At 36.0% G+C, this 26,013-nt stretch overlaps 1 protein-coding gene across 4 annotated transcripts in view; it reads right to left on the bottom strand.

The window, feature by feature from the left end:
- The window catches only part of PRKAA2 (protein kinase AMP-activated catalytic subunit alpha 2), a 65,118-nt gene that overhangs the window by 22,903 nt on the left and 16,202 nt on the right, over positions 1-26,013 (bottom strand). For 3 of the 4 annotated variants that reach the window (XR_006601759.1, XM_045064592.1, XM_004751619.3), the window contains exon 2: positions 12,852-12,993. Coding sequence is in view for 3 of the 4 variants with exons in the window: in XM_045064592.1 (XP_044920527.1) it covers positions 12,852-12,993 (142 nt within the window). In the remaining variant the exon portion in view is untranslated. Of the gene's footprint in view, positions 1-12,851; positions 12,994-25,649; positions 25,788-26,013 lie in introns of those variants that run through there. The other variant, XM_004751620.3, reaches the window with a different exon arrangement.

The raw sequence follows: 26,013 nt of genomic DNA, 5'->3' as shown, positions 1-26,013 counted from the left end.
TAAATCTTTAAAAAAATAAAAATAAAAAAGAGTATCAGGATATATGTATTATTTGGGGACCTGTTTTATTGAGATTCATCCACATTGTTGTGTCTGCTAGTTATCTGATGTGACCAATGTATAAAATTTCATTGTATTTATTTATCTACTCTCCTGTTAACTGAGAAGCTATTTATTCTTTCAATCTAGGGCTATTTATTCATCCAATCTAGGGCTATTTATTTACCTACTCTACCACTAGAGGGTAAATTGTTGCCACATTTTGCTATTATAATAGTGCTGCTGTAAACATTCATGTATGCGGCAAATTTTCTCTTTGATATATACCTATGAGTGGAATTGCTGAGTCATAGTTCATGTGAATGTCCAATTATAAGAGGTAATGCCAACTATTTTCCAAAAAGATTTGAGTAATACTAAAATCCTTACAAAGTTTGTGGATTTATATTTTCTCCAACTCCTGCAAAATATCATACACATTTCTTATTAAATGCTCACTCCTGCATCCTGTCCATTTTTATTAAATTGATCATGCTTTATTTATGCATGGATATACAGAATAAATCAGTATCTTTTCTAACACTCTAGAGTACAAGATTATTAATATGCCTTGATGATTAACTTCATAAAAAGTACGTTTTCAATCAATTCAAACTGAATGTGGCTTTCAGACACTCTGTAAGGAGATCTGTATATATCTCTAAAAAATAATCGCCTTAGGGGCGCTTGGGTGGCTCAGTGGGGTAAAGCCTCTACCTTCGGCTCAGGTCATGGTCCCAGGGTCCTGGGATCAAGCCCCACATCAGGCTCTCTGCTCAGTGGGGAGCCTGCTTCCCCCTCTCTCTCTGCCTGCTTCTCTGCTTGACTGTGATCTCTGTCAAATAAATAAATAAAATCTTTAAAAAAAATCACCTTAAAAAATGTATGTGTATATACCTGTGCATACTACTATCATGTACAAATGTAACAAATCATGAATGTCATCATATATCCCATCAGGTTTCCTGATTAGCTTTTATAATGCTTTTCTGGTATTTGTTTTAATATTTTGATTGAATTAGGATCCAACTATAATCTACACATTGTAATTGATTGACATATCTCATGTTTCTTTTAATTTATAGGGCTGATCCTCCACCTGTTTTTTTTTTTTTTCCTCATGCATTCATTTGTTGAAGAAGCCGGTTGACTTGTCCTGCAGAGGATTCCATGGTCTCATTTGACTGATCCATCCTCTATGGCAACATAAGGTACAGTTTATAGCACCCTCTTAGATCTACAGACTAGATCAGATTTCATTTTGATTTTTATTTTCCTTTGAAAGACTAGATGGTACTGGGCACCTCCAAGCAAAGGCATATAATGTCTGTCTTTTTTTTTGAGGAATTAGCAGCTATTGCTGATCAGATCCTCAATTTATTAATTCACAAGGAAAATTTAAATGCTGGCCAATTTGCATAGTCTGATAATATATTATGATCTAAAGGAAATCCTCACTCAAAATCTCCTTCCTCAAAAACTCCACTGTCTCTGAAGTACAGGCCATCGGATTACACACCCAATACCTTTTTTTTGTTATAGTCATCAACCTAACTCTCCCCACTCCCTTTCATTCTGACTTAATGTCTTTTTCCCCCATTGCTACTGTTGTACATGATACACACATGGATGACCTGTACAATATATGGCCTCTAGTTTCCTTGACCGCTTCATCATCCACCATACCCAGCCACTCACACCATGGTCATTTACTATCAAACAATAACTCTTCCAATTATTCTTCCTACCTACTAAAGGACTTGGTTTCTACAATTAGCTCTTCTTTCTCCTGTACCAGTCTCTCCATCTTGACCAAAGTATCCCCTTTGGTGTACAAGCATTCTATAACATCTTTCATCTTAAAAAAAAAAAAAAAAGACAACAAGCCCTGTTTAGAACCCACATTTCCTCTCATTACCACTATTTCTCTCTTTACCTTTTAATAAAATTCCTGAATTGCATATTATTACTAAGTCCCCTTCTTCAGCTCAAATTCTCTCCTAACCCCCTCAAAACAGGATTTTGCTTTCATCATTACAATAAACTGGCCCTTTGGAAAGACACTAGCAACCTCCACCTTGCCATATCTAATGGGTCAATTCTCAATCTCATCTTACTCAATACTCAGCAGTATAAGGAACAGCTAATAATCTTTCTTTCTTCAAATATATTCTTCACTTGGCTTCAAGATACCATATTCTCCTGGTTTTCCTCCAACCTCTGAACTGTTCATTTTCATTCTCCTTTGGTGGTTCCTCCTCATCTTGGACATCTTAATATCATTACGCCCTAGAGATCAATCCATAGACTTCTTGTTTATCTATACTCACATCATTGGTGAGTATTCAGTCTTCAGACTCTAAATATCTTAAGTACCACCTACATGCTGATGACTTTCAAATTTATCTCTATCTTAAACCTGTCCCCTTAACTCTGGAGTCATATATTCAATAACCTATTTATAGCTCTACTTAGATGCCTAATAAGCATCTCAACGTCACAAAACCAAAATCAAATTCTTGATACCATCCTCTAATACCCCACACCTCAAACTTGTTTCTCCCATAATCTTCTCCATTTCACTTAATAGCAACTCTATTCTTTTCTCCCCAAGCCAGATAACCATGGAGTCAATCACTGCCTTCTCTTTTTTCACAACCCTCATCTAATCTCTAAGCAAATAATGTTACCCTACCTCAAAAGTATATAGGGAAGATAGTTACTTCTCAACATCCTCCAGACTTTGCTCTATTCTAAGCCAACAACTCTTCTACTCCACAGTACTGCAACTGACTCCTAATTGGTTTCCCTGCTTCAATATAAGTCAGGTCATATCAGACCTCTGACCAAAACCTTCTAATGGCTTCCCATTTGGCTCAGAGTAAAAGCCTAAGTCCTTACAATGGTTTATAATACCCTACAAAATCTGGTTCCCCTTTATGTCTCTGTCCTCATCTCTTAGTACAATCTCTTAGTACAATTCCCCCTAGATCACTTTGCTCCCTTGATCTCTCCACCTCAGAGCCTTTATGTTCCCTCTATTTGTTATTTTCCTCCTCCAGATAATCTGCATGGCATATTCCCTCACCTTTTCATGGTCTAACTTACAATTTATTTTACTAACTTAAGTTTCATTATCTACCTACTCATTGCCTCTCACCCCCGGCCGCCCCATTATACCCATACACGTGAACAGAAGCTCCAGAGCAGCAGAGATTTTGCTGTCATCTTTTTGTTTGCCAGTATATCCCGAGTGACTCAGTGGTGTCATTTGCTAAATGAAGGGATGAAAAAGCTAAATTTCTGGACTCGCCTTCCTCCATTTTCCTACACATATTCTATTGGCCAGCCAAACAAGACAGCTGCTCCCAACATAGCATGTTCTTTATATTTTCATTATTTTGCTCTTATTGTCCTCATAGAACCATCAGGGCTTTGTTCAATTGGCACCTCTTTACTTATATATGCTGTAAGTAATTAGTAAATACCTATTACTGTACTAGGTGCTAGGGACATAAAGATGACATCTAATATCTCCATTTAGACGTCTAATAGGATTCTCAACTTAACATGGCTAAAACAAGTATCCTTAATATCCACCTGTACCCCAACATGACTCTCCACCATTCTTCCTACCTCAAAAAATAGCCTCATTATCAGCACTTAGTTGCTCAAGCCAAAATACAAAATCCCATTGCTTAGCCTCCCTCTTAAAAAACAAAAAAAAAAACCCGAAAACCTCAGTTACTTTATTAACCTCAGTAACTCATTAACTTAACCTACAAAATATTTATATTGAATCCATAGATTTCTCTCCACTTAGACCAGTGGTATCAAATAGAACTTTCTACAATGATAGAAATGTTTTAAATAGCCTTACAATAGTCATTAGCCACACATTGCTATTAAACACTTGAAATATGGTTTGTTTGACTAGAGAATGAAATATTTTAATTGATTTAAATTTATGCTACATGTAGCCAGTGGCCACTGCACTGGACAGCACAAATCTATAGACTGTCACTTTGGTTAAAGCCACCATAATCATAATCTCTTAGTTGGACTACACGACAACAGATTCCTAACTGGTCTGGTTCCACTTCTGCCTCCATACCCATTCTATACTATAGTAACATCATTACACTAGATGGCTAGATCTTAATAATCTCTCAGGTTTTAGCTCAAACTCTACCCCCCCCCCCAGTGAGGCCTTCCCACAACTTAATCTGAATTAGGACTTACTGCTTGCTAGTCACACCCTAGAACGGTAGTACTACCTTTCATTCTCCTCAAAGCACTTATCACTGCCTAAAGTAATGCTGTTAACTTGCTTACTCACTATCTAGAACTGTTAGATAGATCTAGAACAGAGGCTCCATAAAGGCAGAAACCTTGTCTTTCACTATCATATGCCCAATGCCTAGAACAGTTCCTGTTAGATACTAGGTAATCAGTAAAAGTGTGCTAAATAAAAGAAAAAACAAACATAATTCCTGCTTCTAAAGAACTTGGTCTTGTGGGGGATACTAATAAAAACAAATGAGCAAGCGCAAAATAATGTCTAGGGCCTTAGAAAGGCTGACTACTGTGGTACACAGACAATGATGCCTAACACAGACTTACAGAGTCACCTGTAAAGGCTAAGACCTAAATGGCAAATTGGAATTAGAAGCTTAGGGAAACGGAGGTGTGGGAAAAGCTTTCTAGGCAGAAACAATAGCTGAAGGACAATATGCAAAAGACAGTGGTGACAATAAAAGCAGAAAGAAATAGACTAAGAAGATATTTAGGGAAAGGGGCTGCAGAACTCAATGATTAATTATATGTACAGATGAGAGAAACAGAATTAAAGATGAGCCCCAAGTTTTAGGCTAGAAAATTGCATGAATGGTATTGTCACCTAAAACAAAACAAAACATTGGGATGCCTGGGTGGCTCAGTCATTATGTATCTGACTTCAACTCAAGTCATGACCCCAGGGTCCTGGGATTGAGCTCAGCCTCAGGCTCCCTGCTCAGCAGGAAGCCTGTTTCTCCCTCACCACTCCTCATTTAGGTACCCTCTCTCACTTCTCTGTCAAGTAAATAAATAAAATCTTTAAAAACAAAACAAAACAAAACAGAACAGAAAAAGTCTGGGAAAGAAAAAAAAGTTCAATTTAGTTTCAAATGATTCTATGACTTAAGAAGGGAAACATTCAATAAAGAGTTCAGTAAGTGTGTTCAGGATTCAGGCGAAATAGCTGGCTCAGAAATAATAGTTTTGGAAATCTTTAGCACAAAAATTGCAAAAGACAACCATCATAATAGATGGGGTCAACCAAAGGTGGTTCACTAACATTACTCTAGCTCACAATGCTGACATGCATCAATATTTAATGGCTATGAAGATAAAGAGGCCCATAAAAGAGAGTCTTAAGAGGAGAAGAGAATGAAAAAAGAAAATCAGAACACTGTGATGTTATAGAAACCCAGAGAATACAACATTTTAAGGAGGTGATGGTGAACAATGTTAAAGAGCTGTCTACAGGTTGAGTAAGATAAAACTTTAAAAAAAGTGAACAGACAAAACTAGGTCTACCAAATAAGTAAGTACTAATCTTCTGATTCGTTGAAGTGAAGTTCTCTAAAGCTGGAAAAGAACAGCAACTAAAACCTAAACGCAGCAGAAGAAGAGAAATGATAAAAATCAGAGTAGAAATCAATGAAATAAAAAGCAAAAGAACAGTAGAATATCACCAAAACTAGAAGCTGGTTCTTTGAAAATTTAATGAGACTGATAAACCCCTGGCCAGAATTTTCAAAAAGAAAAGAGAAAGGACCCAAATTAATAAAATCCTGAATGAAAGAGGAGTGGTCCCAACCAACACCACAGAAATACAATTATAAGAACATATTATGGGGGAGGGGGCACCTGGGTGGCTTTGGGGGTTAAAGCCTCTGCCTTCAGCTCAGGTCATGATCTCAGGGTCCTGCGGTCTAGCCCCGAATCAGGCTCTCTGCTCAGCAAGGAGCCTGCTTCCCTCTCTCTCTATGCTTGCCTCTCTGCCTGCTTGTGATCTCTGTCTGTCAAATAAATAAATAAATAAATAAGAACATATTATGGGCAACTATATGCCAGCAAATTAGACAATCTGGAAGAAAAGGATGCACTCCTAGAGACATATTAAACTACCAAAACTGAACCAGGAAGAAATAGAAAACCTGAACAGACCCATAACCAGCAAGGAAATTGAAACAGTCATCAAAGACCCCCCAATAAACAAGAGCCCAGGGCCAGATGTACAAAACATTTAAAAAAGAATTAATACCTATTCTTCTGAAACTGTTCCAAAAAACAGAAATGGAAGGAAAACTCCAAAATCATTTTATGAGGCCAGTATTACCTTGATCCCAAAACCAGACAAGGAGAATTACAGACCAATATCCCTGATGAACATGGATGCAAAAACTCTCACCAAAATACTAGACAATAGGATCCAACAGTACATTAAAAGGATTACTCACTACAACCAAGTAGGATTTATTCTGGGCTGTAAGGTTGGTTCAACATCCGCAAATCAATCAATGTGATACAATACATTAATAAAAGAAAGAACAAAAACCATATGATACTCTCAGTAGATGCAGAAAAAGCATTTGACAAAGTACAGCATTCTTTCTTTTTTTTTTTTTTTAAAGATTTTATTTATTTTTATTTGACAGACAGAGATCACAAGTAGGCAGAGAGGCAGGCCTAGAGAGAGAGGAGGAAGCAGGCTCCCCGTTGAGCAGAGAGCCCGATGCGGGCCTCGATCCCAGGACCCTGAGATCATGACCCGAGCCGAAGGCAGCGGCTTAACCCACTGAGCCACCCAGGCGCCCCGACAGCATTCATCTTGATCAAAACTCTTCACACTGTACAGAGAGAAGGTACATACCTCAATATCATAAAAGCCATCTATGAAAAACTCACAGCAAATATCATTCTCAATGGAGGAAAACTGAGAGCTCTTCCCCTAAGGTCAGGAACACAGCAGGGTTGTCCACTATTACCACTGCTATTCAACATAATACCAGAAGTCCTAGCATCAGCAATCAGACAACAGAAAGACATAAAAGGCATCTGAATTAGCAAAGAAGGAGTCAAACTCTCACTCTCTGCAGATTTTATGACACTTTATGAGGAAAACCCAAAAGACTCTACCCCAAAACTGCTAGAACTCATACAGGAATTCAGTATCAGGATATAAAATCAATGCACAGAAATCAGTTGCATTTCTATACACCAACAATAAGACAGAAGAAAGAGAAATTAAGGAGTTGATCCCATTTACAGTTGTACCCCAAACCATAAGATGCCTAGGAATAAACCTAACCAAAGAGGCAAGGAATCTGTACTCATAAAACTATAAAGTACTCATGAAAGAAATTGAGGAAGACACAAAGAAATGGAAAAATGTTCCATGCTCATGGATTGGAAGAACAAATATTGTGAAAACGTCTATGCTACCTAGAGCAATCTACACATTTAATGCAATCCCTATCAAAATACCATCAACTTTTTTTCAAAGAAATGGGACAAGTAATCCTAAAATTTGTATGCAACCAGAAAAGACCCCGAATAGCCAGAGGAATGTTGAAAAAGAAAAGCAAAGCCAGTGGCATCACAATTCCAGACTTCAAGTTCTATTACAAAGCAGCAATCATCAAGACAGTATGGTACTGGCACAAAAACAGACACATAGATCAATAAACAGAATAGAGAGCCCAGAAATGGACCCCCAACTCTACGGTCAACTAATCTTCAACAAAGCAGGAAAGTATGTCCAATGGAGAAAAACAGTTTCTTAAACAAATGGTGTTGGGAAAATTGGAAAACCACATGCAGAAGAATGAAACTGGACCATTTCCTCACACCACACACAAAAGCAGACTCAGAATGGATGAATGATCTATATGTGAGACAGGAATCCATCAAAATACTTGAGGAGAACACAGGCAGCAACCTTTTTGACCACAACCAAAGCAACTTCTTCCAGACGCATCGCCAAAGGCAAGGGAAATAAGGGCAAAAATGAACTATTGGGACTTCATCAAGAGTAAAAGCTTTTGCACAGCAGAGGAAAACAGTCAAAACCAAAAGGCAACCAACAGAATGGGAAAAGATATTTACAAATGACTTATCAGATAAAGGGCTAGTATGTAAAATCTATAAAGAACTTATCACACTCAGCACCCAAAGAACAAATAATCCAATCAAGAAATGGCGCCCAGAAGAGGCGCCTGGGTGGCTCAGTGGGTTAAAGCCTCTGCTTTCAGTTCAGGTCACGACCCCAGCATCCTGGGATCAAGCCCCGCGTCAGGCTCTCTGCTCAGCGGGGTGCCTGCTTCCCTTCCTCTCTCTGCCTGCCTCTCTGCCTGTTTGTAATCTCTGTCTGTCAAATAAATAAATAAAATCTTTAAAAAAAAAAGAAATGGGCAGAAGACATGAACAGACATTTCTGCAAAGAAGACATCCAAATGGCCAACAGACACAAGGAAATGACAGATGTTGGTGAGGATGTGGTGAAAGGGGAACCCTCCTACACTGTTGGTGGGAATGCAAGCTGGTATAGCCACTCTGGAAAACAGTATGGAGTTTCCTCAAAAAGTTGAAAATAGAGCTACCCTATATTACCCAGCAACTGCACTACTGGGTATTTACCCCAAAGATATAAATGTAGGGATCCAAAAGGGAAGTTTCACCCCAATGTTTACAGTAGCAATGTCCATTATACCCAAACCATGGAAAGAGCCTAGATGTCCATTGATAGATGAATGGATACACACACACACAAACACACACACAATGAAATATTATGCAGATTTCAAAAATGAAATCTTGCCATTTGCAACAGCATGGATGTAACTAGCTGGTATTATGCTATACGAAATAAGTCAATCAGAGAAAGACAATTATCATATGATCTCACTGATGTGTGGAATTTGATAAACAAGAGGATCATAGGGGAAGAGAGGAAAAAATGAAACAAGATGAAACCAGAGAGGGAGACAAACCATAAGAGATGCTTAATCTCAGGAAACAAACCGAGAGTCGCTGGAGGAAAGGGTGGGTGGGAGGGATGGGGTAGCTGGGTGATGGACATTGGGTAGGGTGAGTGCTGTGAATTGTGTAAGACTGATGAATCTCAGACCTGTACCCCTGAAACAAATAATACGTTTTATGTTAATTTAAAAAAAAAAAAGTGAAGTTCCTTAAGAACTACAGGGAAGAAAAGAAAACGAAGACAAAAATCAACAAATTCTAGTTCATGGGAAAGTTTGGAGTTTCCTTTGATTCCTGTTTACTCTTTTCAATTTTCTCCCAGTGGGATTGTACAATTTGAGTTAATAGAGAAATCATGCAATAAATATCCTACATTCTTGGTTTTTGGTTTTCAAGCTTTCTTGCTAGAGAAACTAGAGGCCCATTCTGTAATAAGGGACTATTCTTGGCAGTTAGTCCAAGACTGCACAAAACAAACAAAACCACTAAAAGGATCAGGTCTCTCTCCCTGTTTAAATCACTAACACTGTTAGAGGCTATGCCAGTAAGCTTGTTCTATAGCAAGGATACATGAGTACTTTTTCCTTTAATTCAGTCCGCAATTAAAGAGGCAATCTGGCTGAATGGATTAAGCCCAAGGCTGGAAGCCAAAAGCTTTAAACATTAAATTCACCTCTGCTAATTACTTTCTGATCAACCCTGAGAATGTTCTACATCTCCCTCACAAAACAAAATAGCAAATAGTTAAATAATTCTAAACCAGAATAAGATAATTAGCTAAACCAAAATTTGAAATAATAATTACAGAAATGAAGTCAAGAAAACACTGGTAGATTTGACATAAAAAATAAGCTTTTAAATCCTCATGACAGTTGCAACTGCGTACTTACAAAATTTGATTTGCATTTATAGGAACAGAACAGAAACTAGGGCTCATACTCTAAGTGGGCAAAATTTCTCTGGGGTCTTTCAGGGTTGGCATTCTAAAAAGGATGAGGTCAAGAAACAAGACAAACACAGAGATCTCTCCCTTCACACTCATTCTGGCATGTAATACTTTTAGGCTGGCTTTCCAGCTTTCTCCTCTTATAGAAGTGGCTGCTCAGTAAGGAAGAGCAAAGAGATTTAGCTTAGAAGCCACTCAGTAATCAGAATCAAGTCATTATTAACATGGAGTCGAAGTCAGATATGAACTGTTTTGAGTAGGGGGAAAAACAGTTTAGAATCCTGCAAGTGGACTGAAGTGAACTGAAAGCTTGTAAGTTACCTATTCCTACTTTAAGCCGATTGTCATCAAATACCAGGCATTATACCACTGCAGACACATCCCCATTTTAAAATTAAGGAAACAAAGAATAGGAGAGGTGGGTTACCAAGCTAGTAGCATAATTCTTATGCTAATCTTAAAAAGTCTGCATATACATTTTCTGGATCATCTGGAATATAGGTCCTAGACGATAAGCTTGTAATCAATCATGCACTGCCATGATCAGAGACCTCATTACTTGTTTATGTTGATGAAGTGAACTTCATATGAAGAGGACACTGAAGCTGTTAGAATCCCAGCTACCCAACAGCAGAACAAGCCCCTCCAGAAAAAGCCTTCTTGAACAATTAGGCACATATATATATTGTTGGTAAAATGCACTGAACATACCAATTTGCAACACTTCACTAACAATAAAGGTAGCTAGTATGAGTAAAGACTAAACACATGTTCCCAATCCGAGCAATAATTACTGGATAAGCCACTTGTTTAAGGATTTCAGGAATGCTCCCATATTAGTTTCCTACTGCTGCCATACTTCAAATTTGGTGGCTTAAAACAACAAAAATGTATTATCTTGTAGTTTTATATAAGTCTGACATATCTCACTGGGCTAAAATCAAGGTTGGCAGCAAGCCTCTAAAAGAAATAATTTTTATTTTCTAATTTTTAGAGAGCCTGCATTTCTTAGCTCATGGCCCTTTTCCTCCATCTTCAAAGTCAACAACAGCCAGTTGCATCCTTCTCACATTTTATCACTCTGACCTCACTTCACTCTCAAATCTCCTTCTGAGCCTTGACTCCCTCTTTCACTTTTAAGGAACACTGTGATTCCAGTAGAATCAGCACACCCAGAAAAACAAAGAAAATCTCCCTATTTTAAGATCAGCTGATTAGCTACTTTAAATCCATCTATAACTTTAATTCCCCTTTGCCATGTAATGTAACATATTCGAAGATTCTAGGGATTAGAATGTCTTGTGGGAGGGGAGCATGATTCAATCTACCACAGCTACTATGCTAGCCTTGTCCCAAGGCAAATAATGTACCTCTGCAGATTACCTAGCTGTTCCTTGTTGACACTGACATCCAAAGACTGCTCACTAACAAAGTTTAGGCTAAATATAATGTCTGATTATAATGAACTAGCAAACAAAGCCTCAGGGACATTAATGATTTTTTTTCCTTTAAATATTATTTGAATCAAAACATAAATAAGGATGTCCTTCTACTATTTAAATAACAATGATTTGGTTTTTGAAAAACATTATTTATCACATTATATTACAGATACTACTTCAAATTTCATTGACTTCATTGTCTTATATTTAAATTGTGAATTTATCTTGGTTTCATAATTGTGTCAAAGCTCTAAGGATATGGAGTTTATTACACCTAACTTTTACTAAGTATACTTAATATACTTAAGTATATACTTAAGTAACAATATACTAAAAATAAATCAAAACCAGGGATCCACAAATTTATTTTTTTCCTTAAAAGGAATTCATATAACTTTGTTTTGAGAAAGACTGGAGTACTGGAGTAAAGCATTAATAGCACAGCATTTGGAGTCAGATAGGAACTCAACTACCAGCTCCTCTACTTACTGGCTCTTTGACCTTGGATACATTGCTGATACTCTTTAGATATGCAATTTCTTTACTTATAAATTGAAAACAATAATACCTACTCTATAGGTATCATGAGGATAAAGTGAAATTGCATCTGTAAAATACTCAATACAGTTCCTAGCCACAAGCAGGTACTCAACAAGATTAATATTTATTTTACAAAACTCTATTCAAGCTTTAAGATTAAAAAGAAGAAAATTTTCAGTGTTTAGCATATTACATTTTCTCACTAAATATTATACTACAACTTTAAATGATTTCTAAGAATACTGTTACATACTCAGTATCTACTTTCTCGAGGTCTAATTAATTTTAAATTATTTCTTTCAATATAATTAATCAGCTTTATCAATCTCTTCATATTACCTTTTAAGTTTGTAACTTGTCCTATCAAAAAAAAAATTCACCTGCCTTCCTAAGAGCTTTGCTGCAGTAATTACTGCAGTTTTGGAAGTAATATATGATGATGGATAATCTTAAACAGTTACATTTTATCTTTTCCTAAAAGAAATCACTGTGATGCTAATGAAAAAAAGATTTAAAAAGATTTAAAAAGATGTAAAAAGAAAAAAAATTTAAAAATGAATTTAGGAATATCAAAGTCCTAAGTGCCCTTCGAAGTAAATACTAGAATAGAGTCAACTTCCAAGGCTGCATTCATCTCTTGAAAACAATACCAATTTTGAAAAATGACTTTTGTTTATAAACTAAAAGTATGCAAGAAAGGATTGATGGAGGCTAAATGAATTAATATTTGCTGAATGTAAATACTAAGATTTATACTTTCGTAACAAGTTAACTAAAGATACACAATTTTTTGTGAATTCATAGGAAATATTTCAAGACAGTTTATCTTTTGCATTTTCAGATACATAAATACTTACAGTTTGATAATATGAGGATGACGAAAGAGTTTTAGGTTTTGAATTTCTCGTTTTATTTTTCCAACAACATCTAAACTGCGAATCTTCTGTCTATTTAAGATTTTAACTGCCACTTTATGGCCTGTCAATTGATGTTCTCCAACTAAAGAAAAGAAAAGGAAAAAACTTGCTGTCATAGCAACATAATCATTTATTCATTCTTCCTTCTACTGTAACCCCAAATCTCTCTACTCATACACACCACTTTCATATAATCTACTGCATAGAACTTAAGTTCTTTTTACTTCTGTTTCTTCTACCAGAGTATGCACTCCCTGAGGAAAGAAACTACATCTTGGTCTTCTCTATATCCTAGGTACCTAACAGGAGATGTTCATTAAATATTTGTTGAAAGGATTACTGAATTTTTTAACACTACAAAAAAATAACCAAGTTTGGAACATCTTTCGGATAGAGCAGAATTCACTGTTTTATTAATCTCTTAATTTCTTCATTTCTGGTTAATGCTAGTCATTGTATATGAATAAATGACTTCTATAATAAATTAAAAACTTAAAACTGGTTTTATTACTTCTTTATCAGAAAATATACATGTAGCCCTTATTTTACATATTTTTTGTCTTTTCCATAAAGATTTCCTATTTCCTCCTATTTAATGGGGTCCCTACTTCTTTCAAACCTTTATAGCATGTTTACAAAGCTCATGTATCATTTTTCATTTTTAGGCTATGGTAAACATTTGTGATTTTAACAAATCATAAGACATGAGCTATGAACACATACCCATCCCGACCTTAAGTAAGGCAGTCAATATTCATTTGACTCTTCCGGAAGGACAAAGAACAGTATTTTGTACATAATATATGCTAAATAAATCTACATGGCATTAAATGAAACAATAGTCCTTCCCCTTTCATGTAACACATAGTATCCACACTACTAGTAATATCCAAATACTGCTCAGATGAAAAATCCCTCTATCAGAAAACAAACTTGTCAGCCTCCCCTTCTACTTCCTTCAATTACTATTCTAAACATTGACCATTCACCTCACAACACATAGTCAACCATCTACTCCTTATAGCAAATTCCCCTTTCATTTCTTTGGGGGCAATCACGTCCATAGGAGTGATTTCCTCTATCTTAAAGTCTTGGTTATATCCACATTTCTCTTCGCTCCAGTCTTAGATGTTTTCACCCTTCTCCTGTTCAAAGCCAGTATCACCAACTTGTGGCCTTGAACTCACCTCTTCTACACTCTCCTGACAATCAACCACTTTCTTTTCTAATAGCTCCTTTTCCTTAGCCCATCAATATCCCGTCCATCTTCCTCTAGTTTTCAACATTTGTCTCACCAGCATTTCTCAAAACAGCAGTGTACATTTATTGTCTGTGCCTCCTCCTCTTTCACCCTTCTAACATCACTGCTATCTGGCTTCTGCCTCCACTCCTCTATTGAAACCAAAGGTTCACAAAAGACCCTTTAATTATCAAGCCATGTATACCTTCCAGTTCTCAGATCACTGCAATCTCTGTTGCAATAGACAACATTGATTACTCCCCCTTTTTGGTGGCACTTCTCACTCCAGTTTCTTCTACTCACTCTCAGATGGTATGCTTTATGGCTTTTACCTATTCTTTAAAGTTTAGGGTCCCCAGGTTTCTAATCTATAACCAAAGTAGATCCTTAAGTTATCTAGCCCATCTCTCATAGTTGTAATTATCAACCATGTGCCAAGGACTCTGCCCTTTTCTTCAAATTCATGTATCTCAGTATAGTATTGTTCCACAAACACCTCAAATTCAGCATGTTCAGAAGTAAACTCAGCATCCCCTTTCCCTTCCTTTACCAAACCCATGTCCTCTATTTCACTTGATGACACACAGCCTATATGCTAGAAATCAAAGAGCCAGTTGACAATCTCTTAACCATTTCTTGGAGTCAAGTTCCACAATCATTAAAACAAATACATTAATAATAATAATAGATGTGACAACAACACTTATTGCTTATTCTGTGCCAAACATTATTCTAAGTACTAACTACTCTGCTCACTCAACCCCACAGCTCTATCAAGTGTTACTGTCCTCCACTGTAGTAATGAGAAACCTGAGGCACAGAGAAGTAACTCAACAGAAGTGATGCAGTACAAGCTGTCACAACATCTGATCCCAAGTTTCCTCACTTCAGTTCACAGGAAGCATGGTTAACTACATATAATAATGCTCCCAGTGAGAACAATTCAAACATGAAATGGGCTGACCTAGAAAGAACTGAGTTTCTTGTCACTGGAGATTATTTTTACCTTTATAACTTTCTCAAGTATTAAATTATCATCTCAAAAACTTTAGTGAAGCTTGAGAGTTATTTTACCTACATATAAAATAAACTGGTAGCCATCATATCAAGTTCAAGCAATCTATCCTAACATTCCAAAATACGTTTCTAGAACTCCAGAAAAATATCAATTTCAGGGACTTCCTTTTTCAGTTAATTTTTTAAATTCCAGTGTAATTAACATACAGTGTTATATCAATTTCAGGTGTAAAATATAGAATTCAACAATTCTAAACATTACTCAATGTTCATCAAATTAAGTGTATTCTTAATCCCCCTCACCTATTTCACCCAACCCCCCACTCTCCGCTCCCCCCGTAACAACCAGTTTGTTCTTTTTATATTTAACAGTCTATTCTGTTCTTTTTCTTTGTTCATTTGTTTATTAAATTCCACATATGAGTGAAATCATATGGCATTTATCTTTCTCTGACTGACTTCACATAGCATTGTATGCTCTAGGTCCATCCATCTTGTTGCAAATGGCAAGGTTTCATTATTTTTTATGGCTGAAATCAATTTCAGGGGATTTCTACTCAATTAAAATAACCTAAGTGGTTTCTTGATCCCTGGGTAGTTTAGTACTCACTTTTGGGAATTTCATAAAACCCAAACACTTGCCTACATGGCCTAAAAAATAGGTCTCTCTCCTCAAACGCCAGACAACCTCAATGAAAGTAACCAATGCTGCATCTCCTTGTCAATTAAAAAAAAAAAGAAAAAAAAAGAGTTCAATTCCTCTTTCCCCATTTGATAATTGAGAATACTGACTACTGAGAACATATATGCTCTTTCCAGAGCAAAGAGTGTAAGAGCAAAGACTGTAACAGTCAAACAGATGGATGTTTTGTTTTTTAATGCGATATGCATAAACCAAACAACAAAGAAACCAGAAAGTGAATGAAATTGCTCAAAAAAAAACCAAACAATTTAAAGATGAAGTATTACTGGGGCACCTCGGTGGCTCAGTTGTTAAGCATCTGCCTTTGGCTCAGGTCATGATCCCAGGGTCCTGGGATTAAGCCCCACATCGGGCTGCCTGCTCAGCAGGAAGCCTGCTTCTCCCTATCTTTCTCCACGCACTTTTGTTCCCTATCTTGCTCACTGTCTCTCCCTGTCAAATAAATAAATAAAATCTTTAAAAAAAAAAAAAGATGAAGTATTACTTTGTCAACAAATTCAATAAAGCTGCAATATATAACGTCAATATACAAAAATCAGTTGTGTTTCCATACACTAAAAATGAATTATCAGAGAAATGAAGAAAACCTTACAATTATATCAAAAGAAAATAATAATTGATAAATGTAACCAAGGTGAGAGATCTGCACACTGAAAATTTTAAGACACTGATAAAAAGAAGACACGATACATCACGCTCCCAGACAGAAGAACTGATAATGTTAAAATGTCTCTAAAGACAAAGCAGCCTACAGATTCTACACAATCCTCATCAAAACTCTAATGACATTTTTCACAGAAACAGAAGAAACAATCCTAAAGTTTATATGGAACCACAAAAGACCCCAAAAAGTCAAGGCAATCTTGAGAAAGAACAACAAAGTAAGAAGAATCACACTTCCAAACTTCAAACCATATTACAAAGTGATAGTAATCAAAATAGTCTAATACCAGCCTAAAAACAGACACACAGGTCAACAGAATAGGATTGAGAACCCAGAAATAAACTTATGCATATATGGGTCAATTAATTTACAACAAAGGAGTCAAGAACATATACAATAGGTAAAGGATAACCTCTTCAATAAATGCTGCTGAGAAAACTGGATAGCCACATATCAAAGAATGAAACTAGAACCCTATCTTACACATTACACACACATCAACTCGAAACAAATTAAGAAACCATAAAACTTCTAGAAGAAAACATAGGCGATAAGCTCCTTGAAATAAAGTCTTTACTTTTTTTTTTTTAGATATGACAAAAAAAAAAACAAGAAAACAAAAGCAAAAATAAACAAGTGGGACTACATCAAACTAAAAAATTAAAAATTTTTGGACAGAAAAGGAAACAAAATGAAAAGGCAATCTACAGAATATGAGAAAATATTTGCAAATCATCTATGTGATAAGGCGTTAATATACAAAATATATAAAGAACTCACGCAACTAAATGGCAAACCAAAAACAAAAAAAAAATGATTAAAAAATAGAGAAACTGTATAAACATTTTTCCAAAGAAGACATACAAATGGTCAACATATACATGAAAAGGTGCTCAACATCAATTATCACCAAGGAAATGCAAATTAAAAGCACATCTGCTAGAATAGCTGTTACCAAAAAGACAAGAGGTAACTGTTGCCAAGGATGTGGGGGGGAAAAGGGAACCCTTGTGCACTGATGGTGGGAATATAAATTGGTACAACCATTATAAAAAACAGTATGGAGGTTCCTTAAAAATTTAAGAGAACTACCATATGATCCAGCAATCCCATTTCTGAATATGTATTTTAAAAAATGAAAACAGGATATCAGAAAAATACCCCCACTTCCATGTTCACTGCAGCATTATTCACAACAGCCAAGACATAGAAACTACCTAGGTGTCTGTCAACAAATGCATGAAGATATGATACACACATACACACAGAGCAATATTTGCGACACCATGAATGGCCTTTGAGGCATTATGCTTCTGGCTTATAAGCCAGATAAAGAAACACTGCATGGTATTGCTTATATGTGGAATCTTTTAAAAAACGCAAACTTGTAGAAAAGTGGAGCTTGGTAAAAACACACAAACTTTCATCTATAAGATGAATAAGATCTGAGGATCTAATGTAAACTTAGTGACTACAGTTGAAAACACTGTGTTGTATAACTGAATTTGCTAAGGAATTTAAATGTTCATCTATATATAAATATAAAGAATATATATACATATATATTATTTTCATGTGTACTTTTACATGCATAAATAAAAAAGAGGTGACAGGTGTGTTAATTAACTACATGGGAGAAATCTTTTCACTATATATTATATATATATATATCAAATCATCATGAGGTACACTTTAAGTATCTACAATTTTATCAGTCATACCTAAATAAAGCTGAGAAAAACTTCTAAAAGTAATTTTTTTTAAGGCATGGCTTTTTGACATCTGAGAAAACAACTGATTCATCTATCTGAAGAAATTTTTCTCCATGAAACACTGGAAAAGAAATGACATTATCTCTTGAAACAGGAATGTTGATATGTTAATTGGATATCTAATATTGAGTCAAATGTACTGGGGGAGCCTAGCTGGCTCAGTCACTGAACCTACCGACTCTTGATCTTGGGGTTGTGAGTTTGAGCACCATGTTGGATATGGAGACTGCTTAAAAATAAAATCTTAAAAAAAAAAAAAAAGAGTCAAATATATTATGAATCCCTCTTCTTTTTGCTGAACTATATTGCCCCTATTGCCTAATAACATAAGTGCATAAGTGAATTAGTACTTTTAATAATTAAATCCAAATTCTCTCATCATCATATTCTACATGAAAGCCAAATGAATATTCCTAAAAATATTGTAAGAAAAACAGATTTAAGACCAAGAATTTCTTCTGTATTACACCCATAAACTCTTCTAAGGAAGTAATTGAAAAAAAGAAAAAGACTTGGATTCATCAGTTTTATTTCCATTCATTTATTCAATCTAAAAACATTTACTGAATACTTTCCACATACCAGGACTATGTTGATCAAATACACATGAAAAGAGAGGTTTCACAGGACTCCAAATTTTAGTAGGGGAAAAAATATCAGCAATAAAGGAGCTAAAATAAATTAGCTGGTATTAAATCTGTCTGCAGGCTATTAGGAATACCTTCTTTGTAAAGGAAGAACACAGATAAGAAAGAAGATTTTTTAAAAAATAGCAGGGATGGACAAATTTGCCATAATTTATCATTACTCAGAGTAAATATCCAGATCAATATAAGCAGTAAGGGATGTCTATTCATGGAACAACTATTTAATGAATGCCTACCATGGTAAGCACTGCACTAAACACATGAAAAGTGAACCAGTTAGTTGTGTCATACCCAGTATTTATTCCATCCTTCCTTCCCAGACAAAGACTCCTGAATTATACCCAAGCACATGGCTACCCAGAGTAGAGACTGCATCCTAGCATCTCTTAACTAAATTTGGCCCTATCACTATATTCTGGCCAATAATATGTAGGTAGAATGCCCCTCCTAAGCTTATTCATTCCTTCCTCCATCCTAAAGCCTGGAATGCCAAAGCCACCACCTTGAACCCTGAGGACAGGATTAGGCAGGTGGGAAGCAAAAGAAGAGAGAAACCCATGTTTTTTATGTCACTGGGTACAACAACATTCTGTCCACCTACTCAGATTGTTTTAAGAGAGAAAAATACTCTTGTTTAAGCCACTTTCCTGAAGCTGTCTACTATTCAGCTGAATAGAATTAATTCACTATTTAACATACTTTAAAATTCAAAAGGTGTGAACTTATTTCAAATGTTCAGTTTTGCTGAACTATCATCCCTGAACTAACAGAAATAAATTTATAGCCCACACAATTTCTTGGATTAAGTTCTACAAATTTACCATTCATTCGTGTTTCATTTTGCTTTTCCTCAATTATAGCCAAATTACACAAAATACTCCCAAAAGCCATGGAATTTTATGGGAAAAAATCCATACCTACACTATCTATGCCTTTTAGGATTTTTACATTTGATGAGATGAAGAGCTGTCATACAGAAGAATGAAACTCATTTATATTGTTCAAGGAGAGCTGTGATTAACTGGAGCACCTGGGTGATTCATTAAGCGCCACCTTCAGCTCAGGTCATGATCTCGTGGTCCTGAGATCAAGCCCCACATTGGCCTCCCTGCTCAGTGGGGAGTCTACTTTTCTTTCTCCCTCTGCTGCTCCCTCAGCTCGTGCTCTTTCACTTGGACTCTCTCTCTCAAATAAATAAAATCTTAAAAAAACTGATAGAAATTCTTTCAAAAGTCAGCTGCTCTAGGAATCCTCTCCACACCTCCCTTTTACCACTCCAACCTCTACTGAAAATTACCTCCACACAAAAAAATTTCCCACTTAACAATGTAGCCTGACTATACATTTTTTAAGTCATTTTATTGAAGTTTAAAATTTGCTCCTCATATAGTACCATAATTTTGGCAAACATGTATGGTCATGTAACTACTACTAAAATCAATTGTAGCTTACTTACAACATCACATAAAAATTCCACCATATCCTTTCATAGTTAGTCCCTTTCCTCCACCCCAATCCCTGCCAACTACTGATCTGTTTTCTGTTACTGTAGTATTTTTCTGAATATTCTACAAACAAAACCATACAGCATGTAGCCTTTCAACTCTGGCTTCTTATATGTTAATACTTCTGAGATTCATCCACTTTTGTGGATTTTTTTCTTTTTCTATACACCAATTTATTCTATTTTATTGCTGAATAATGTTCCCTTGTATGTGTATCTTACAATTATATACAATAAATATATCCATTCACCAGTTGATGGACATATGGGTAATTTCCAGTTTTTGGAGATTATGAATAAGTCTGCTATTTGTGTCTGTGGTGAGAGTATGTAGGTGAGGCCAATGTGTCTTCATTTCTTTTGGGTAGATTTCTATTTCTATCCAGTATTGGATTGCTCGGTTGTGTGGTAAGTTTATATTTAAATATAAATATAATATAAATGTAATAAATTTATAAATATAAAATATATATTCATTATATAAATATGTATCATATATTTAAATATATGATATATAAATATATTTATATTTAAATAAACTTACAAACAAGTCTATATTTAAACTTTCCCAGCTTTGTACTCTCACCAGTGGTCTATCAGAGTTCTAGTTCAGGGATGCTGAACTAGATGCTGGGTGTTCCAGTTAGTTAACATACAGTGTAATATTAGTTTCAGGTGTACAATATAGTGATTCAACACTTCCACACACCACCCAACGCCCTTCAGAGCAAGTGTCCTCCTTAATCTCCATCCTCCCACTGACTTCCCCTAAGGTAACCATCAGTTTGTTCTCTGTAGTTAAGAGTTTGTTTCTTGGTTTGCCTTTCTGGTTTTTTTCCCTTTGCTTGGTTGTTTTGTTTCTTAAATTCCACATAATTGTGAAATCATATACTGAGTGTTCCTTTCCTACAGGCTGTGCAACACTAACATTTATTTGATTCTCAGTTCATCTCTCAGTGGCAGATAGGAGGGGCTGGACATCAGATCCCCTGTAGTCTTCACCCACTGCAAGGGATAAAGCTACTACCAATAAGCAACAAGCCTGGAAAACGCAGCACAGAGAGGTTAAGAATTTTCCACAGCTGTTCAGCTATGAAGTGGTTAAGGCCAAGATTTAAACCCAGCAGCATGTACTGTCCAATACTCAAACAAAAGAAGCTCACCCATTTGTCAGGATTACCATTTGATAGACTCCGGCATTAAGTTACAGGTTGGACTAGAGCAAGTCTAATTCCCCTTCCAGCTCTAAGATTTTTCTTTTTTTCTTTTTTTTTTTAATTTATTTTCAGCGTAACAGAATTCATTGTTTATGCACCACACCCAGTGCTCCATGCAACACAGTGCCCTCCGTAATACCCACCACCTGGCTCCCCCAATCTCCCACCCACCACCCCTTCAAAACCCTCAGATTGTTTTTCAGAGTCCCTAAGGGTCATTCCACACTGAAGGATGTAAGTCTTTTATGCCACTCTACTCTCCTGATGATTTTAGTTGCCATTTCCTGGATGTTTTCCAGCTCTACATTTTTCTGGATACACAACATTTAGGACTTCATATAACTGTGTTATGTAGTTGTAAATACATGACTGTTTTGTAGCAAGATGAAATAAACTGTTCAAGTTTCTAGTCTTACCCGCAATAAAGTCTAGCATTTTTTACAAGCATAGACCCTACAATTTTATCAAGTATAATGGGAAACACTCTCTTCCTATACATTATTCCATACTATTCATAGTAACTACTTCCCATTCAATTTTAATATATCATGTAAGATTACTATATCCAGCCAGTAAAACAAAGAAAAAGAACAATTACAAAATAAAAGTATTATTTTAGGCCTGAATTATGATCCTTTTCTCTGCTAGGCTCAAATAAAAGCCAAGGGTTGTCAAATGTCCCTCTGCTGTAAAGGTCATGTACATATTATATAATAATTTGAACTATGTCACCAAAGACAAAGCTTCAGTCCACAAAAAATTTATTTAATTTTATATACTCCCCAGGCCCAATAGCTTCATATGATATTTCCTATCCCTATACAAAGTCCTGACCAATGTACAAAATGTGTAAGTTTTTCTGACCCTTGAAAAGTATCACCTCATTGGAACATGACAGTGCTATGCTCCACATGTAGTGGAACATGTAGTGCTATGCTCCCACATGTAGTGCTATGCTCCCATTTTATTAGCCTAAACAAATAAAATCAAGTCTATCACCATATTACTCAGTATAACTAAAGAAGTTTCTAAAATTTTCAGGGTGCATTTGGGATGACCTGACTTAAAATTTAGGCTACAAAAATACACTAAATCCCTCAGGAGGGTCTCTAAGTGAAAGCACGTTGACCAAGTACAAAAGAGATGGACATTATTCAGTCCAGGTGACCCATGACTACAGCTTTTAACTGCAACCCAGATCTTTCTCAGAAGCATATACAAACTTCAGATAGCAAGCTCCTGTGTGATTTTTAGTGGGGATTATTTGAGGATAGCTAATGGTTCTTTCCCACTAATCTGGGAAGGACAACTAACAGCTGTATGTCTATATATATCCACACATGGTAAACATTTTTACATACATTACTTCATTTTAACCTTATAAGAACCCCATGAGGAAATTTTACAGAAAACTGAGGCTTACAGACATTAAAAATGCCAAGTGATAAACAAAATCAGTCTTTAAGAAGCGTATGGGTAGCTCAGTTGGTTATGCAGCTGTCTTCAGTTCAGATCATGACCTCGGGGTCCTGGGACGAGCCCCGACACTGGACTCTCTGCTCAGCTCAGTGCCTGCTTCTCCCTCTTCCTCTGCCCCTCCCCCTGCCCCCTGTGCAAGTGCACGCGCTCTCTGTGTGTGTCTCAAATACATAAATCTTTTTCAAAAATCCTTACTTAAATCCAAGTCTGTCTGATTCTAAAACCTAGGTTCATAATGATTATATATTGATTACAGAGTATATTGCGTCCCATGATTACCCAACAGATTTCACTCATGTCTAAAATAATACTACTGTTAAAAGTACTATAGAATCTAATACTGTATATAATAATGACTTGGGGTTGGGTACAGTGGTACTCAGAATTCCAAGTTGAGATGCTAGGGACATAGCTCTTCTAGTTAGAGTGGGATTTTTCAGTGCCTTAGCTACAAGATTCCCTTCATGGCCTAGCAATCTTAGGGTGAGACCTTGAAACCGACCCTAGGTTTAAGGAGCAAGGGAGAAAATTTGGGGATACATTATGAAATATTCAATAGCAAGAAAGATCAGTCTTCTGTACACCCTCCAATGCAGATAAGGCAAGATGACTGAAATAAAAAGCAAAGGGAAGATTCAAGAACTTTTTATAATGGTGATGGACAGAAGTTCTGAGATAGATCAAATTATGGTACCACACAAAATGGAGGTTCCACTGATACTACTAGTAAGCTAAAACCTATCCTAGTATGTTCTGTGCACATAGTTGAAAAACTGGAACAAGGAGGTAATTTGAATGACTAATAGTAGAGGCTTCATTTAGTTTCATAGATAAGAAAAGCATTTATGTTATACATAGTTAGGCACCTGTGTACCTTTCCAGTATCATCTTTCACCATTCCTTCAACTCAAATGGTATACTTCAGTCATTTAGAACCATTTTGAATTCCCCATCAGGGCTGTGCTTTCTCTAATTTCCAAGGCTAACAATATATCTAGATCATGATAAGCATTCAGTAAATTTAAGTAGAATTTTGTTGAGTATAGTAAATGAATTCTGTTAAACATGTGAACCATTTGTGTCCCTGATCATCAATCTCCAATGTCTCACTTATCCAAGTTTCATTTGTCTTTTGAAGTTTACCTCAAGTACCATTCCAGTTAGCATTCCTGAAACACCACCCGCATTCCCCCATCATTCCAACAACTCAACTGCCTGGATTAAATGACCCTCCAATGCACAACTGCACTCCTCTCCATGATGGCACTTAACATCAAGGGCTATAATTACCTATCTAGTTGTTGCTATTGATCTCCCTCTTTAAACCAATCAGCTCCTTCAGAGCAGGGTCAGTGTCTCATTTTACTTTGTATTGCAGCATCTGGCACAGTGTTTAACATACAATTGACGTTCAGTAACTACTTTCTGTATGGATGGAATGCATGACTGACATTAATGGTTGTTTGAACATATAATTTAGGTTTCATATACTACTTGTATTGCAGCTTTAGAATTTGAGAGGGGATTTCAAATTGGGTGTGCTAATCTCTCATATATGAGAAAAACCAACAAATATCTGTCAGAGACAAAGTATAAAAGTATTATCTACACATTCTAAGTTCCAAGGAATCCCTTGTGGTACTACATTCCAGGAGCTCCTAAATGCGGAAAAGTATTAACAGAAGAAATCACCATCAGCACCAGGACTGCAATTTATTTAAAGTCTAAGCATTTCAGAAGAAATCAAATGTCTTCCAGGAAAATAAATTTGGTAAAGAGGAGATGTAGCTAGTCAATAAACACATAAAAAGGTGCTCAATATGTTTAGTCACCAAGGAAATGTAAATTAAAACAATATAATACAATATCACAATATGCCTACTCAGCAACAATTAAAAAAGCAAACAATACCAAGCCCTGGTGAATATACAGAGTAATGAACTTCTATATTGCTGGTGGGAATATAAATTATTGCAAACACATGGGAAAAGTGTAAATTGGTGCAGAATATGCAGTAACTACTAAAACTAAACATTTATACTCTGGCTCAGTGATCCACTCCTAAATTTCCGCTATGTATATACAGCAGAAATGTATACAGAGTTATCAAGTGCTTTGAGAGCTTTATAAAAAGCTATTGTCCTGGTCCATGGACTTATGCTTTCAGTACCAAAGATCCAAGAAATGGAAGGAAAATTATAGGGTGCTGAGGAAAGGAACCAGTGGGGTCTCCAAAAGCAAGGCAAAAGGAGCATACAAGTTCAGGGCTCAGGAAATAAAGGAATTTGGAGAAAAGTGGCTATGATATCAATAGGAAGAAAGGTACTTCTCAAAGGCATAAGATAATAATAATGAGTAGTTACAGCACACTGGGCACTTCATATATACGTGTGTGCCTACAAGTGTGCCTACAAGTACTTTGTATACTTTTTCTTATTTAAACACTACAAGGACTTGTGGGGAAAACTGAGGATCACAGAACTTAAGAAACTTACCCAAATTCATATAAGAAATTAATGCTAGAGCTGTGATTCAAGTATCTTGCTATCTCCAAAGCTATTCTTGGGGGGGCAGAGTTTGTTTCTTTCTCATTTTTCAAGAGTCCTAAAGAGTTCTGTTGCCACTGGCAAAATGACTGGAAACAGCACGTGGACTAAAAAATAAAACAATACAACAAAATCCTTTTCTCAAAAAACATACCACATATTCCAAACAAAACTTGATTTTTTAAAACCAAAAATTATACTTCAGAAAAAAAGAGATTCTTCTCTCAAACTCAAGGTCTCATAAACCTTTCATATTTAGAAAGATTGCTTCTAAATTATTTTGAACAAATAACTATGTAAAAAAGACACATTT

The sequence above is a fragment of the Mustela putorius genome, unplaced genomic scaffold (genome assembly GCF_011764305.1).
Source record: "Mustela putorius furo isolate JIRA1106 unplaced genomic scaffold, ASM1176430v1.1 tig00003853_pilon_pilon_pilon, whole genome shotgun sequence".
Taxonomy (NCBI): Eukaryota; Metazoa; Chordata; class Mammalia; order Carnivora; family Mustelidae; genus Mustela; species Mustela putorius.
This window is presented reverse-complemented; position numbering and strand designations above follow the sequence as displayed.